The 18,029-nt window shown below is 40.6% G+C and overlaps 1 protein-coding gene across 1 annotated transcript in view; it reads left to right on the top strand.

Annotated features, from left to right (window-relative positions):
• The window catches only part of c-answer.L (cold-blooded animal-specific wound epithelium receptor-binding protein L homeolog), a 38,773-nt gene extending 23,334 nt beyond the window's left edge, over nucleotides 1-15,439 (top strand). Inside the window, exons 3-8 of the mRNA XM_018226441.2 lie at nucleotides 7,600-7,804; nucleotides 9,160-9,302; nucleotides 10,774-10,939; nucleotides 11,274-11,406; nucleotides 12,383-12,481; nucleotides 14,334-15,439. Of these exons, the coding sequence (XP_018081930.1) occupies nucleotides 7,600-7,804; nucleotides 9,160-9,302; nucleotides 10,774-10,939; nucleotides 11,274-11,406; nucleotides 12,383-12,473 (738 nt within the window). The 3' untranslated portion in view covers nucleotides 12,474-12,481; nucleotides 14,334-15,439. The remainder of the gene's footprint in view (nucleotides 1-7,599; nucleotides 7,805-9,159; nucleotides 9,303-10,773; nucleotides 10,940-11,273; nucleotides 11,407-12,382; nucleotides 12,482-14,333) is intronic.
• Nucleotides 15,440-18,029: the final 2,590 nt, after the last annotated feature.

The following is an 18,029-nucleotide window of genomic DNA, read 5'->3' as shown; positions in this document are numbered from 1 at the left end:
GTGGGGTGACTGGCTTTGGTGAGCTGATTACAACAGGCTAGGTGGCTAAAGGAAAGAAAGTGCCTTACCCAAATAAACCCCCTAGGGCTATTGGCCTATTGTGCTTCTTCCCTGGGTCTTCTGCCCTTGCCTTTCAAAGTTCAAAGAACCGTCCAAAGAACAGGAACTTAAAAGACGGTTGCACGTCGGGAAAAAACATGCCTGCCATATACCCTAATGCCAATTTAATACCTTATATGTGCCATGCCAAATACCTTAGTTTATAAGGGTTTAGTTTTCCTTTAACTGCTAAGCATCAGGGCAAGTTCCCATTCATCAATAGAAAAAGGGTTAAATGTAATTAAGTACACTTTGCCTTCAATACAAAATTCTCTTCCCCTGGAAATATTCATAAATAAGTGAATGATGTCCAACCGCCTGCCATCCAGGAACGAAGCCAAGCCTATTGATCTGCGCTCCTCGTGTATGTTTGCATATGTTATTGTCTATGACAGCGCTCTTGCATCTGTAGTTGGTCTTCTGCATTCCACAAATACCCAGGGTGGTGCCAACTGTTGTCTGTGGCTTACAGAATCCATTTCACCACAAGCATTTTCTTAAGAGCCAAGAAGACAGCTGCTTGGTGACTATATCCCGGTTTGGGAAAGATATACATGAAAGCAACCAGCAGATGCCTGGGCTTGGTTTTCTATTCTTAAAAACTGACCATGTTGAGATGACTGCCTTGCTGAAGCTGTGGGTAGTGGCAAATGCCTAGTTTGGTGCAAAGAACATTGGATTTAGAGATTCATATGTTCAATAGAAATTTACCAATCTGATAACTGGCTGCTTGGGATCCAGCTTGCTGCCAGCCATTGACATTCAACATTCCCAGGCAAAATCAAGAAATGAGGGACTGCATCAGTTTAGGGTAAATACTGTAGATGTTCACCATCTGGCAGTCTGATGGAGAAGTCTTCATTTGGCAGATGCCAGAGGAATACTACTTGTCCTAATGGAAATGCCAATTGTATTGTTTAGTGGAGGAGAAATAATGGTCTGGGGATTTGGATGGGCCCTGGTTCCACTGAAAGCAAACCATAAGGCTGCAGAATACAAGAATGTGCTAGACTATATTGTGCCTTCTACTTTGTGTCAAAAATTCCCCTATAGACAAAGCCAGGTCTCTACAGAATGGGTTTGCTGAGATGGGAGTGGAGGAACTTGAATTAGATCACCAAATGGATGTCAATGGATCAAATTCCATCAACATCGTTCCAGCATCTTTCTTGAAGAGTAGGGCTCTTGTAGCAGAAAATGGAGGACCAACTTCATATTGAGATTTTGGACAGTCGGATGTTCGGATACTTTTGGCCATATATGTGTGTGTTTAAATATATGTAATACTGAACATGTTATGGAACAAACCAGATCATCCTTTTCAGACCGTATAATAAGTCCTTCAGCCCTGCTGCCTTCAGGGATCTGTCTCTCAAGCAAAAATAAGGGATTTTATTAAAAGTGTTTTTTTTTTAAATAAAACAAAGAGCAAGTACAAAATTTCCCTTGTAAAATGAAAAGCAAATACAATTATGTGTATTATCCTGTGCCGCTCCATTGCACTTGTCTGGGCTTTACTCTGATTTCGCTTGTGAATTCCTTGGTGATCGCCTGTTCTTGTTGTTCCTTTGATGGATGGCTTAAATAGCTTCTTCAGCGCCAAACATGCTGATGCCTGAGTTAAATAAACAGCCATCAAAATGAGGTTGACTGGTAGGCGAGGGCATCAAATTTATCCTAAGAGTCTATCACAAATGGGAGCAGGCGCCACTGCTTTTCAGTCAAATCTAGTCAATAGGAAGAGGGACATTTATTATCATTCTGCGTGTATAAAATGAGGTCACCAGCCTCCTGTGACACATTTCTGAAGGATTAGCATGGGATTCATCTATCATTGCTAGAATATCAAATTGGCAGATCTCTTAAATCTCCAAACTACAGGTCCCAGCATGGAAAAGCTCAAAGCTTTCGAGAACTACTAATCCCGTGGTACTAAAGCTCTAAATTTTTGAGAACTACCAATCCCATGATGCAGAAGCTCTAACCTTTTGAGAACTGCCAATCCCATGATGCCGGAGCTCTAAGATTTTGAGAATTACCAATCCCATGATGCAGTAGATCTAACCTTTTGAGAACTACCAATCCCATGATGCAGAAGCTGTAAGCTTTTGAGAACTGTCAAGCCCAGTGTACAGAAGCTCCAAGTTCTTTGAGATCCAGAGCTGTCAAGAGGGTCATTGTGAAATGTGTGACCTCCTTCCAAAGTTTTGTGTGATCTTTTTTTTTTTTTTTGCCGGATTCTAAACCAGTCTGGACCCATCTCTCCCAACCTGGGCTATAACCTGAGCAGTCTGTTTTTGGTAACCAGCAGGACTCAGGAGCAGTCTTGTCTTGTAGTCAATAGTTCCCAGCGTGATAAATCCATAACTCTCATTGATGTTAATGGCAGATTCTAGATAGAAAGTCAGACCTCTGGGACAGAATCCCCTGATAAAAGCAAGAATCTCAACCATAAATCAGGACAGAACTGCTGCTTTGCAACAGAAAGGAGAGAGACTTCATCATTTGATCACAATTCCCTATTCAAGCACAAAAGGGAACCAACTGTATTTCACAAAGCATTATGCAGGACTTTCAGGTAAGGAAATCTCCCGGTGGACCCAACTATAAGACAAAACCCATCCATAAAGCCTTATCATGCCTGTAGCAGTTTAATTTTTAATATCGCATGATGCCTAGCGTAGTCCATGGATGTCGTGTTCTCTGGTGGGTCCTAGAAGGCCTAGTCCGACATTGACAGTCAACCTCTTGTTTTGAAGAACTACAGCTTCCAGCAGTCCTCAATCAGCTTAGAGAGACCCTGGTATTGGTGCTTCTCTAACCTCTGTGATGCCAGTGGCTGCTCACTGTAATATACCCAGAAGATAAATAGGGAATATATTCTCCTTTAACTGTAAGGCATTGTGGCCAGGAGCTACATGCAAATCTGTAAATCAAAGAACCTTTCAGTTTCATTTCTTGACAGAACATTTAAAATTGCATGTCCGGTTTGTTTGGGCTTCAGAGGAAAGGAGCGGCTGCGAGTATTTCCTGAAGGAAAGTAATGAAAGGGAAATATTTATCTATACTCTGAATGTTCTGTAGGCCCTACATACATTTATATCCAACTCCCCCTGGCAAAAAGGGGGAATTGTAGCGCCTTGGCCAAGGAATTTAAACTCAACACTCAACAGGGCTTCAGTAGCTGTTGACACAATGCCTATATTTTGTTACAATGAATACAATTCTGCAAATTATTATAATTCATATCCTTTATATAGTGCAAACAGGGTTTTCCTTGGATTTTATTGTGCCTGTCCGGTATAGCAGCACCCCCCCCCCCCCACCTTGGAAAATAAACATTACAGTCAGGTTTCAGTGTAGAATTGATTGCATGCTCATACGCTCCACTGAACCGTTCCTGTCAGATGAGAGTGGCATTAGCAATATGGCATATTTTCTCTTATTATTTATACTATTTTATAAAAAGGCCATATACAATAGGAGTGGCTGGAGATTTCCCGCAGGCGGATCAGGCCGGCAAATTGCCCTTGAGACAGAAGCTTGCAGTGCGGCGCAGAAGAGGCCAGGATTTGCTGGAAGACGCACAGTTCAGGAGGAAAATAGATGTTCTTATTCTGTAGCTGATTCCTGCTTGTGATAATCAGAGAATTGATATTACCTGAGCTTTTCCAATCCTTCTCCAGACACACTTGAGGCCAAATAACAAGGCTGAGGACCGGGCCCTTAGACTCCCATGGGGGCCATCATTTAAAGTGACATTTCGCAAAACTGATTTCTTTCTCCCGCTGGACCTTTTAGCTGCTACGGCGAGTCTTCTTTTTCCAATCTGTTCTCGTCTCCATTGGTCTGTATGCGGTGCGTCTTCTCTTGTCTTTTTATTCCAGCACAGATGGGGCCCTGGTATTCTTAGAGAGAAAGAACCCCTTATTAATCAATTAATTCTGATAGGATTCCCTTATCAGGTGTAAAATTGGATTAAATAGTGCTATAAATTCTACTATTAATTTAAATTAATTCCCAGCTCAATTTTTTTAGCTATATAAATTAGTTAGTTATCACCAAAACAAACATTGTATATGGTCAAGTAACCAAACAATAATTACCAGTGTTATAAGTTAATAAACAATGAATTAGTGCAATTAATTAAATCAAAGAGGTTTAATTAATTGCACTAATTCATTTTTTTATTAGTAACTTATAACACTGGTAATTATTTTATGTTTAACTAATTTATATAGGTAAGTAAATTGAGCTGGGAATTAATTTAAATTAATAGTAAAATTTATAGCACTAGTTGATATAATTTTACACCTAAGAGAATAATATCTGAATTAATTGATTAACAAGGGGTTCTTTCTCTCTATAATTCTGAAATCCCAATTGGCACTGACGCAAGTCAGACCCCGGGTTTAATCAATAATAGTAAATTTGGGTATTGCAGGCAGATCTATATTGCACCAATATACACAATATTATTATTATTACTGATAAAAATATGAAAATTCTTATATGCAAGATTTATTTATTAATGCTGTTAAATACACGACTGCCGTCTGAATCCCCATTCCCTGGGCACTGAACAATACAACACTCAGGACCCCAACAATGAGAGGAAACAATGCAGTGGGACGAATTCATATTAATTGTGATTCTGTTCCCTATATCCACCCTAACTACAATACAGATGTTGGATCCTTTATCCAGAAACCCATTAACCTGAAAGCTCAGAATTATGGAAATGCCATCTCCCATAGACTCCATTTTATCCAAATTTTTGAATTTTTGTTCTTTTTCTCTGTAATAATAAAACGGTATCTTGAACTTGATCCCAACTAAGATATAATTAATCCTTATTGGAGGCAAAACCAGCTTATTGGGTTTATTTCATGTTTACATGATTATGTCGTCTACATACCTTAAGTAGTAGACTTAAGGTATGAAGATCCAAGTTATCTGGAAAACACCAGGTTCCGAGCATTCTGGATAACAGGTCCCATACCTGTATATGTTCTGCTAGGCACATTTCTCATTAAACTGCAGTTTGCCACTTGTCAATGGAACCTTTCTAGTTCCTAAAACCTTTTATAAATACAACAAACACAGGAATTAATCTACGGAAACATTCTACAATAACTCTACTGCAGGGTCAGACTGGGCCCCTAAGACCCACCATAGAACTAAAATAAAATGAAGACAGTGACAAATAGTAAACAGTTGGTGTTTTATAGATTTATAATGGAAATAAGGAAAGTTGGGATCCACTGGGAGTTTCTCCGGTGTTCTGGCAGGCCCGTCCAACCAGGAGCTTCTGTCTGTGTTACTAGGCCCAGTACAGAGGGTCAAATATGGGTTGATCAGACATTGGATCACTGCAACCAGATCTGCTATACCAAGATAATAAAGAGAACCAGAGATACAATTCATAAGAGAAGATGGTTGGGGAAAGCTTAGTCCGTCTCATTCTATCCTCTGCACTGCTATTGTGACTCTTGAATCAATGTAACAGCAGACAAGAGACCTGGGAAGATGCCTGCAAGGCACCGTGGGAGTTGGAACCTCTGAGAGTTGGGATATTTCCATTGCAATGGCACTTATAACAAACTTTTTAAATCCATTTACATCATTTTAATTAATGTATATCGGAAAGCTGCTTAGAATGATGTTTTCTCAATTGTTTGGGTGGAGTTCTCCTTTAAATGAATAAATTGGACTGTTTAATTGTGTTACGTGTAGTTACCTGGACACACCCTTATGCACAGAGATCACAAACATTGCAGCCCTTTGCTTGCAGCTTGTATAGACATTGGCAGGGTTTCTATATACCGGTGGCCTCTTCATTTTGCTGCTGTCCTACAACTCCCAGAATCCCTCTTCTGGGAGTTGTACCTGCATCACACTTTAGAAGGCTTCTGTGTCAGGGATTGTCAGTATAGACCTCTCTAGCTGTTTTTTGCAGAACTTAACCATTACCACCTTTTTTCCCATTAATATATTATACGCCTCCTAAGAAATAAACAAAATAAAGTGTTGATCTTGTTCTGATTTCTGGTCAGGTGCATGACTTATAGATGCCATTAGGACTCTGTTCCACTTTATAGAGGTATGGTTTGGCAGCATTGAATCAGCCAACAAAACAGCATTATGGGTTGGGAATAAAGGCAGAAAGGGAACCGCCTGCTCTAACTGAACTGCACCTGTTGACAGAGCTTGTGGTTGGAAACTGGTTCAGTGACATTCCGGAAAACATTCAGACATATGACTTCTCATGTGTTTATACCAGTTAGATCTGCTTCTTAACACTTTCATTGCCCCATATTGACAGACATCCTCTGACAGCCTAAAGGTGGCCATACCTGGGCCGATAAAAGCTGCCGACAAAGTTGGCAGCTTATTGGCCAGTGTATGGGACCCTCCAACAGGCATCCCCAACTGTTATCTGGCCATAAAGTCAGATTTATCTGCATGGGTTCCTTGTTGTGGTCCTCTCTCCCACCACCTGCTTTCCTGGCCTTGTGATCAGATCGTTGGGCCCTAGGTCCCATGATCAGATCAGCCCAATATCGCCACTCAAAGTGGGCATAACGGTGCTAGATCCGGTAGTTTGGCTACCTCTCCATACAAACGTATGTGCCTATGTATGGTCAACTTTAGGCTGATGATAGAGATGCTGGAAGATGCGACAACTGGAGGGCCGCTGGCCAGGCTACCTAATGTATACACGTTTCCAACAGGGACCCCTCAGCTGCTCCTGGAATCAGCCTGCATAGTGCTCAGGTTGAAAAAGGATGTCTGCGTTTCTCTTCATGTGAGACTTCTGGGTCAGTGACCCGGCAGTGGGTCAGGTACCTGCAAAAAAAAAGTTGGTATTTGGTAGGTAGGGGTGCAGGTTGCAAATAGTGTTGGGTGGTGTTAGGTTGTGGATAAATGTGCCCACTCTATTACTGTATCTTCAGCCTGTGAGCTACATTGTGGGACAGCAGCACATTTTGCCCATGGATAACTTCCTTAATATCCGAGAAACCCATTCTATGCTCGGCGAGCCTCAGCCTTACGTCCTACACCCCCACCCAGTGCGGGAAACAAACTGTCACTGTCACTTGGGTTTTATTGATGACCAGAAAGCGGCACCATTTATCAAATGAGAATGTTTAGTGTCACTTGGCTGCAAGATCTGTATATAAAGGTTTTCTTGGAGATGTTTCTGACATATCTGACTCCGTCTGAATTCTAGCCCTCCCCAAGATTATTCTCCATATATCTCATATATATATATATATATATATATATATATATATATATATATATATATATATATATATATATATATATATATATATATATATATATATATATATATGTATATATAGCCAAACTACTAAATGTTGAACCTGATGAGCATGATTTCAGTTATTGGATATACCTGTTGCTAAATACATTGATTCTTTTTGATTTTTTTTTTTAACAAAATAACTCAATTTCTTTCGCTCTGTTTCACAGTGGATGAATCGTTGGTTTGAGCTGGATACAGTCCGTTATTTCCGATGCTGGTATTACAACCTGAATGTATCTCGTGAAGGGGGGCGACTGCTTATGCAGCTCAATGACGTCTCTGAGTGGCAGAAGGGCCCTTACCGATGTGTCTCCTCCGACGACAACTTTACCGATGTGGTAGTTTCTGAAAACTTTACCTTTACTGTGTATTGTGAGTATACTGACCTATGTGATGTGATGCTTTTGTCTGTTCTTTGTTTTTCTCCCATGATGCAGAATTTTGACCCACAACAGCATTTGCTTGCACAGGTACAAAATGGACCCATGTAATACATTACAATATAGTAAGTTAATTTGAAAAAAGACACATGTCCATCAATTTCTACTTTAGAACTCTATTTTAACCTGCCTAACTGCCAGTTGATCCAGAGGAAGACAAAAACTCCATCTGAAGCCTCTCCAATTTGTACTACAAGATGCCAATCGGACCAGTCCCTGGATCAACTTGTACTATGAGCTATCTTCCATAACCCTGTATTCCCTCACTTGCTAAACACCATCCAACCCCTTCTTATACCTATCTAATGTATCAGCCTGTACCACTGATTCAGGGAGACAATTCCACATCTTCTCTCACAGTAAAAAAAAACCCCTTCCCAATATTTAGAGAACCTCTTTTCTTCTAATCGGAATGGGTGACCTTGTGTCAGCTGGAAAGACCTACTGGTAAATAAATCATTAGAGAGATTATTGTATGATCCCCTTATATATTTATACATAGTTATCATATCACCCCTTAAGCGCCTCTTCTCCAGCGTGAACATCCCCAATTTGGCCAGTCTTTCCTCATAGCTAAGATTTTCCATTTAACAGCTTAGTTGCCCTTCTCTGTACCCTCTCTAATACAATAGTGTCCTGTTTGAGTGATGGAGACCAAAACTGAACAGCATATTCTAGATGGGGCCTTACCAAGCTTTACTCACAAACATTCTGGGCGGCACATAGGCTTGCTATGAGTAGTTGTAGAGTTGCACTCTACATTCCAGAATGTGAGACCGAGATTATACAAGCATCTACACCCCCTCTGTGCCATGTCAGAGCCCCTAAAGAAGCAATAGTGTGTCTTTCTCCCAAAAGTTGATACAATATGATGGTCAAAGACAAGAGGAAAACTGGAGTATTTTATATCTGGGCAGATGCCATTTCCCCTCCATTTATTTTGGGTTTATAAATTGAGTTGCTGATAGCTCATGCACACCAGTGGACGAGCCGCTAATGCAAAAATGGAGTTTCAGCCTCCTGAGCTGGCAAATATGAAAGGCTGACGAGTGCAAAGTCATTTCGCACTCAGCTGAATAGCACTATTACATGAGCCGGATCAGCTCCGACGGCGGGTGAATCTGCAAATCGAAATGTCAGAAAAAACTGGCGGGAGGAAGACCTTACTCACCCGCAACTGAAAAGTGACAACAAAAAAAAAATATCATCATCTTCCTCCTCCTTTGCTATTTCCCACCTGCTCACAGTCACAAAGTGACTTCTACTCTCCTGTCTTTTCTCTTGCAGACCTGCGGGACATCTATCTTCAGCGTGCCAACTCCTGGAGCCCTAGCGTGGCAGATTATCTGCTGGTGGAGGAAGGATCTGATGTGGAGATTAAATGTTCTGCCTCCGCTGACCAGGAACCCTTTTATGAATGGAGTAAGGAGGTGGGTGAAAGTCTAGGAGTCCATCCCCATGGTGTGCTCTTTTCTTTTTGCGCCATCCAACTTACCATTCATACAGCCAACCTCAGCTGCCATCTTCCAGTTTTTTTAATTTTGTTCTCAACAACCAAAAATACTTTTTTTCAAAGACAAGGGGGCTTATTTATCATGGTTGGGTGAAGATTTTCTAATGCCAGGGCTGCAGGGGAACAAAAGCAGGTGGTAAGTACAGGGTCTCCTGAATGGCAGGGATGGTGCCAGGGGACATCTATGTTGTGTCTGTATACTGTACGCTTTGAGCTCTATTTTGGGAGTGCAAAACAGTTGCGATGATGGGCAAACCTTGGAACTAGCACAGGGGCAATCTGTAATAGCATAAGGGCAAAGATTGTCCCATCAAAACACAGGTAAATCCCCTCCCCCTTTGCCATTTGCAAGGTGTGTCTGTAGGCATGTCAAAGGAACTACACTGGTCTCCTTATGGAAAATATAACAATATTAGATCTATGGCAAATGGCAGTTAAAGGAACAGTTCAGTGTAAAAATAAAAACTGGGTAAATGAAAAATGTTTCTAATATAGTTAGTTAGCCAAAAATCTAATGTATAAAGGCTGGATGTCTAACATAATAGCCAGAACACTACTTCCTGCTTTTCAGCTCTCTAACTCTGAGTTAGTCAGTGACTATAAGGGGGGCCACATGGGACATAACTGTTCAGTGGGTTTGCAATTGATAATTAGCATTCTGCTCAGATTCAAAAGCAACAGTTATGACCTATGTGCCTCACCCTCAAGTCACTGATTGGTTACTGCCTGGTAACCAATCAGAGGAAACCAAGAGAGCTGAAAAGCAGGAAGTAGTGTTCTGGCTATTATGTTACACATCCAGTCACTCCAGCCTTTATAGATAAAATGTTTGTCTAACTAACTATATTGAAAACATTTATTATTTTGCACAGCCTACCATATCTATTTACCCAGTTTTTATTTTTACACTGAACAATTCCTGTAACTGTGGTTTCCCATTCATTACTTTTCACCTAAAAGCCAAATTTCAGAAGTACCCTAGATCTCCCCAGTCCCCTCCTTCCATGTTGAGAATGCTCTGTTGCATGCTTTCAGATAACAACCACTTGAAATGAGCCATTAAGAGATTCCTATTATTTACATGGTGCATTTTGATGCCACTTTTTAAAGTGCTCAATGTACCATTGGTCTTCCGAGAGATCCATAATCCTATAAAAGCACGACTCCATGATTTTGTGCAAGTCAAGAAACTTTAAGTGGACATTTAATATCATATATTTTAGTAGAGGGTGGCTTGGTGCTATTAATTTATCTAAGAGTTTGTGTATTGTGCCCAGGCCTTACTCATGTATAAGTCTTGGGCCTTAATCTCACTCGGCATACATTCATTAGGGGATTCATGAATGTAGTCAACAAAGAATTGAACATTTTTTTTTATTACCCTGCAGTTCAGTGATTGGAGCTGGGAATATGACACCCTCACACTCACCAACGTGGACCGGTCAGATGCTGGAATGTACACCTGCACGGCTTACCACTCGGATATGCCAAGTATAGTCAAGAAGAAAACCTTCCAGTTGCGCGTGGTGCCAAAAAGCTCTTCAATCTCATTTGGTAAATAAATATAAATAAACCCTTGTTCTTGGCGATCCTTTGAGTAGTGGAGTTTATAGGAGCTTTTTAGATTCTTCCATAAAGATGAAATACCGGGTAAGATATTACCGGGGAAGATATTAAGAGCTGTTTGCTATTTTCATTATATCCATCAGGGATATTCAAGAAGCAGCCCTCCAACTGTCCCTGTTCTTTGATTTACTATGAGCCAGAAGATCATGCTGATTGTGTGTACAAATATATTTTACTTAATCAAGGTTCTTATCTTCATCAAGGTTCATATGTAATAAAATGTATTCTAATAAGAACTAATTTTGAGTTTCTGATTCTCCAGCTGGCCTGAGTCTCGGAGATATCCTGCTCTACTTTGTCGCTCCTACTGTATCACTTCTGCTCCTCGTCATCACGCTCATCGTCTTCATCATCCGTCACCGCAGACGGCAAATGAAGAAACCACAAATCAGCCTGTAAGTATCAACCCTGTGTCCCAGCAATGAAATATCAAGTGGTTCCCATGTCCTGCTCGGACATCTGGTGGACTGGTCTAGAAATTGGCACAGTCTGGTGGGTCAGTATATATTGGCAGTTCTCTATGACTCAATGGGAGCTCATAGGAATACACAGGCAGGTGAAAACACCACAATTGGGAGTCACTGATGTCAGTCTGATACGTTCCATCAAAATGGTAGGCAAAATGATAGTTTACCTGAATGTCTTACCTAGGAATGCTCTAAATCCACTATTTGGGATTCAGCCGAATCCCCGAATCCTTCCCAAAAGAGTCGGCCAAACACCGAACCGAATCCTAATTTACATATGCAAATCAGGGACAGGAAGGGAAAAAGTGGAAAAACAGTTTTTCTACTTCCTTGTTTTGAGACAAAAAGTTCCCTTTGAGTTCCCTTTCTGCTACTCATTTGCATATGCAAATTTGGATTTGGTTCAGTCGAATCTGAATCCTGCTAAAAGAGGCCAAATCCCTAGCCGAATCCTGGATTCCGTGCATCCCTAGTCTTACCTTACTAGTAGCTCGGTGACTAAATCAGCAGCTTTATTGTACATGTATGGAATTATACATAGGGCTTGTTGAGATAATATTCAGACAGAAAATCCCATCAACTAATGGCTTTCTTAGGCCATGGATCTGTTTTTTTTTCCTCCCCGACAGGTTTGGCCTCCATGTGATCCTATCACTGGCTTGAGGGACAGTATTTTGGTTGATCTTGCTGTGTGTGATCATCTTAAGACTTGGACTTATTTATTTTAATACAACCTAACACATTCAGAGAGTCATCAAACAATTCCTAGCTTTGGCCACATGCATTACACCACATGTTTATGATCCATACAGCAGGCTTGCTATCTTTCATAGATGATAAGAATTAGTGGACTCTCTGCTGGGATGTTCTGTTAACAGTTGTCTGTTTCCTCTTCTGCTTTCAGGATAGAGACTGAGAAAAGGACCCCCATCTATAAAGGCAGCAGTCAGTCTGTGTGTAGCACCACTTCTGACACACAGCCCCTGGTCATGTAAACCGACAGGTAAGTTTTGACTGCAGAAAGCCTGCAGGGTCACATTCCTAAATCTTGGCTGATATCTGTTTAATGCAATGATCCCAAACCAGTGGCTCATGAGCAACATGTTTTTCACCAACCCCTTGGATGTTGCTCCCAGTGGCCTCAAAGCAGGCGCTTATTTTTGAATTCCAGGTTTGGAGGCAAGTTTTGGTTGTAAAAACCAGGGAGTCTCCTGTAGGCTGCCAGTCCATATAGGGGCTACCGAATAGCCAATCACAGCCCTTATTTGGAACCCCCAGAAACTAGTTCATGCTTGTGTTGCTCCGCAACTCTTTTTACATTTCAGTGTAACTCACGTTTTAAATAGTTTGGGGACCCCCGGATTAACGTCTGCTTGTTATGGTAGATAGGGCTGTCTTTAGTAGTGTTCTAGAAATTGTACTTAAAGGCCATTAGTCAGACAGTCCCCACAAAGTCAGACAGCTGAATAGGAGTTGTTCAATTGCAAGGGTGCTGCTTGGACAATATTGCTATAAAGTTTTACTGTCTCAATCTTACTCTACTTGTTGTCATCTTGTCCTTATGTCTCTATTTGTCTTACTGTTGCTTTCCTTATTCTACGTCTATTTCCCCTGACTCTTCTTATTTACAACTGCTGCTTCTTCTAGGCCCATTATGTGCAAGCCCTGGGCAGTTGCCCCAATTTGCACCCAACCCTTCCCATGCCAAAGAATGATTTTTTTTTATCTCTTGCATTTCTGGGAGATGTCCATTGTTGCAGCTGCAATATAATGCAGATATTGTACATCTCACCACTTCATTGGCTAAATCTTCTCCTCCTAGTTCTTGGGTTGCCAGACTCTGCACTCTATAAAATGGACCAAGCCTGGTTGCTTTCAGGGGTTTTCTGAGGGAGATGATGTTCAATTCAAACTCCTTTTGACTGAACAATAAAAAATAAACTTAATTGACTGACTTTTCATTATAGACCACAAACTACCCTTGGCATCTGCCACCCATAAAAGAACTTTGTTGCAGTTGTGAAATTTCAATATATTTCTTGCCATTTTTTGCTTATTAATGCTGCATGAGACTCGTCGAGTGTCTGTCTATATAATGGTTTGAGGCATTAGCATTCAAAGTAATATTATTTTTTTCCCCATCATTTAATAGCAGGTACAGCCGACTGACTTTATTCTATTCCTATTAGAAGAAGTGATTAAAATAATTCACATAATCCCCCAAATATTGTCACCTTTTCTGCAGTGGCTAGATGGTATTGGCAGCCAGAGGGCAAGAGATGAGCTAAAAAATATTCTTTTTTATTTTCATTTCCCCAGTAAGTCGGCGCATATCAAGTAGCAGAATCGCCATAAGGGACATGAGTTCAGTTGATAGAATTAAAAATGTTTAAAGGAGCAGTTCACATATAAGGTTTACTTGTACAGTATGTGGTAATATAATAGAAAGAACAATGATTGCACATGTAACATAACAACCAGGCAGTGGTTCAGTGATTTCTGATTGAATAGGAGAAGGTTTGAATAAAAAATAAATAACAAATAGAATAGACTGACCCGGGTAACTTACATTTCAGTCTAGACATTAGAATAGACCGTGCCACTGCTGCAATAACATGGGAGCATGTCTATCCTTGGTCCTCCAGTTTGGTCCTTGTACCAATCTGATTTTTGAGTTTCCCCATTGATAGTTGGCCATGCCATGATCTGTTGGATAGACTGTCATTTTGGCACCATAGTAGGCCATGTAAGCTGCTGATTCAGTCAAGATGGCAGGCATAAATCTGAAGTCATGGTTGGATGTTCCCTAGGTGCCCCATTTTCATGTAACTGTCTCTCTCTTTCTCTCCATGAAGGGCTTATGGGAGCATGAAGCCTACTCAGATGGGACTCAGTGGCTCGGTGCTCTTCAAGCAAAACTTATTTTCTGCTATCCGACTGGTGAAGGGAGCTCAGTATAAGTGGAATCCTATGAAGAAACGTTTGGAAAGAATGAGGGAGGAAGGTGGTTGAAGAAGCATGGGCCATTTTTGATATCATTCTTGGCCAAACCTTGCATTCAATGAATCCAGCTAATAGTTGTAAGAAGCAGTCTGTCATTAAATAGCTTTCTAGTAGTCACTTTCTAAATATAACCGCTAATAGGAACTTTCAAGGTGTGTGTATGTTTATCCAGAGGGTTTGATGGTTGTTCTGTGCCATTCTTGTGTTCCCAACTGTACTGACATAGAAAGGTTAAACCTCCATTATAATCCTTCTCAATATAACCATTTTTTGCAGTTGCTTGTGTGTGTCGGCTGCTTTGACCCCAGTTGGGGGAACAACTTAAGAGAAGAGATGCAGTAAGAATGTGTGCACATTTTATTTCCCAAAACGTGCCTTCCAAACACTTTCCTTCCCAACACTTTCCATCCCAACTCTTGCCTTCCCAACTCTTGCCTTCCCAACACTCCAGTAAATGCTCGGAGGCACCATATGTATTTACCACTTTCTGCCAGTAGTGAGTACAAACAGGGACACATTTGTACAGTTGCACAGCCAGACATCCAAGCCTCCAAACTCCAACAATGGTTCTAATGCAGAAATAGACCAAATCCTATCAAGCTAATAATTAACATAGCCATGCTTTAAGGGAACAGATTCCCTCCTGTTTCCATTTAGATCTGTCCATCTTCTCTGCCTTAAGCTACTTGTCCAGCCTGGACCATTTCAAATCCTTTGCAAAGGACCTTTATTGATTGGGTGTTTAAAAAATAAAACAATGCTCTCTTTCATGTGTTCTTTTATATTTGTTAAGTAGGTTTAATGGAGAAAACTATTTTTGTAATGAAAATGATGTTGAAGTGGGTATTTTGAGTGTAGTCTTATCTTCTATAGACCAAAGAAGTGGACTGTTTTGATTGTATCACAGATTTCCCATATACACCCTAAAATTCACTGAATAATAAAGAATCTATTAGTATGTGCTAGTCCAGTGGTTTATTTTAGGGAGAGTGAACAACTTCAATCTCAAACTGTACAAAACATTTGGAGTTGTATATGGTTTCTAGTAGTAGTAGTGTCTAGTAGTAGCTGAGTAAGCATGAACAGCTGCTCAGATGAGTGGTGAAACATTTTCATGATCACTCATAACTTGATACTGTAAATCATGACCTGGATTAAAATAAACTTTCATAGACATTGGGCTGAGGCACCTTGAGTACCGACTGCATTGTGGGTCCACTCAAACCAATCTTCTCCAGAACTGATGTCTTCTTGGACTGTGATCAGCTCCATATACTGTATATCTCCACATCATTGGGGCAATGTACCAGACCAGATGCATCAACCACCCCGTGTCAGTAGGGTTAGGGTGATATAACTCCAATTCTGGATGTTCAAAAATGTATTTCCTCTTCACTTTAAAAGTAAAAAAAAAAAAAACAAAAATAGCCTAAGTAGGTCTTTATCGCCATTATAACTTAGGGTTGGTTGGCATATTTGAGATCTACCTAGTAATGCACAGAAGTAAAGTTGCTGTGCTCCTGTCTAACTGCTTTAAAACTGCACCGTCTCCGTTCCCCTGTATCTATGTTCAGTGTATGGACTTAATTAGTAGGACCATGCATGGTCTCATATAAGCCCCTCAAGACAGTTAGCAGCTTTTTTGTCTGTGGCCGCCTGATGTTCTTCATGATCCATAGGCCCATATAAATATTCAGTCATTGGACCTGGGGCTAAATGATTGATTGGATCAGCCTGATTTGGTCTAACACAAAAATGAGCAAAGATCCATTTAGTGACCTTGGCAAATGGCCATCTTTAGAGAAATCTAAATGTAGGTGAGACAGATTGTGTCATAACATCTAAGAATTGTATGTTGGAGAGTAAAACAGTGAAGGTTAAATTGGTGGACCATTATGAAATCATTAATGTTGGGAGAATTAGTTATACAATCCATATCTATCGAGGAATGTCAGGGAAAATGAATTAATACCTACTGGAATTCTTCTAATATATGATAACTAGAAGCCATTATGTCCACACTTTAAACATGACTTCTCACACATGACCCACTAAAAGTGCATGTTTGATGGAAACTACATCTCTACAGAAGCACAGCTGGGTGCATTTGTCTCTATTACCCAACTAACGTTGACCTTATTCTTGAAATCAGCCACGACATATACAGTATCGATATAATGACACCATAATTGTCCAGGCACGATATAGTTGGACTATAGGGTCGCTGAGAATCTTGTTTGATGAGAAATTCACTTTGAGAAACCGGGATATGTGTGTGGCTTAACATGAGCTTTCTTTCTTCGTTATTGATACTGGTGGCTCTCATCCAAGATGCTGCCTCTGTATTGTTGGCTGGTCACAGTAAGCAATAAGATGCTTTACTTCTATGAAAGATGTGCTCATCCCCAGCCAACATGGAAATACAGGATCTTGTGCCAAGAGAAAAACCAGGCAAAGCATTTCAGCCGACTCGCCTCTGCTCCAACAGCAATCTTCCATGACCACTGTCTTAAGGCGCTCTTTACTTTCATGATTACATCTTTCAAGCTCAACAGCAACTTTCTAGATATGCATCAGAGTTGTATTTGTGATTTGATGCTTTTAATAAACCAGATATTACACTTGAAGCTCTATTTATTGCCAAAAGATTGTAGCTGAGCAGATAGGCCAGAAAATGTCACTCAACAGCTACAGAAGTAACAACCCCCTTATGTTCAACAAAATGGGCCGTTCCATTCTAAGCTCAGTTATTCCTCACAGGGTTGTCAGTGGTGTTGGTAAAGGTGGTTGGATTCCTCCAAGACCTGAAGAAGCACAGTTGAATAGTAAAGATCTGGCCAGTGATAGACTGATGGAGCCTTGACTTGAATTTTAAAAATTTCAGAGCTCAAGTTCCTCTAAGGTTGTGACCCAGGGCAAACTCCCTTTTTGGACTAGTCTAAAACGGGCCCAGAATATCTGTGCTGCAGAGCTGGCGCTCATGTAGTGATTATTAAATAATAACTCCCAAAACTATTTGGCAGATTACAATGGATTTAATTTTCTTCATTTAACAGAAGGCCTTGAGACACATAGGGGGTCATGTACTTACTACACCACGATTGGGGGGCCAACAAATTTGCCCACAATCAGTTGCACAGCAAACCCCATTCGTTAAAGGTCCTTGCGTCAACATGTGCTCCTTGCAAGTGCAATTGCATCAAATCTATTATTCAGGCACATCTCCCTGCAGTTGAGTTTTAATCATGGGAGAAGTATTGCATGTGGGAAAAAACATGACGATTGGGTTGCTGCTCTACATAAATGACCCCTCCAGCCATCCTCAAACACATTGGGTAAATAAAATTCCAACCAGCCACTAATGGATAATTCCTGTGTATTTGGTACATGCAGTGCTGGAGCGGGCAAAAATCTGGAGCAGGCAAAATGGATTCACCTGCAAAACACAGAACAAGGGAAGGCACATCCACTCTAATATGGGGATACCCAATAAAACACAGAACCACCAAATAACTAAACATGAATTTTATTTTTATTTTTTTTGCAGT

Source organism: Xenopus laevis, chromosome 7L (genome assembly GCF_017654675.1).
Source record: "Xenopus laevis strain J_2021 chromosome 7L, Xenopus_laevis_v10.1, whole genome shotgun sequence".
In the NCBI taxonomy this organism is placed as follows: Eukaryota; Metazoa; Chordata; class Amphibia; order Anura; family Pipidae; genus Xenopus; species Xenopus laevis.
This window is presented reverse-complemented; position numbering and strand designations above follow the sequence as displayed.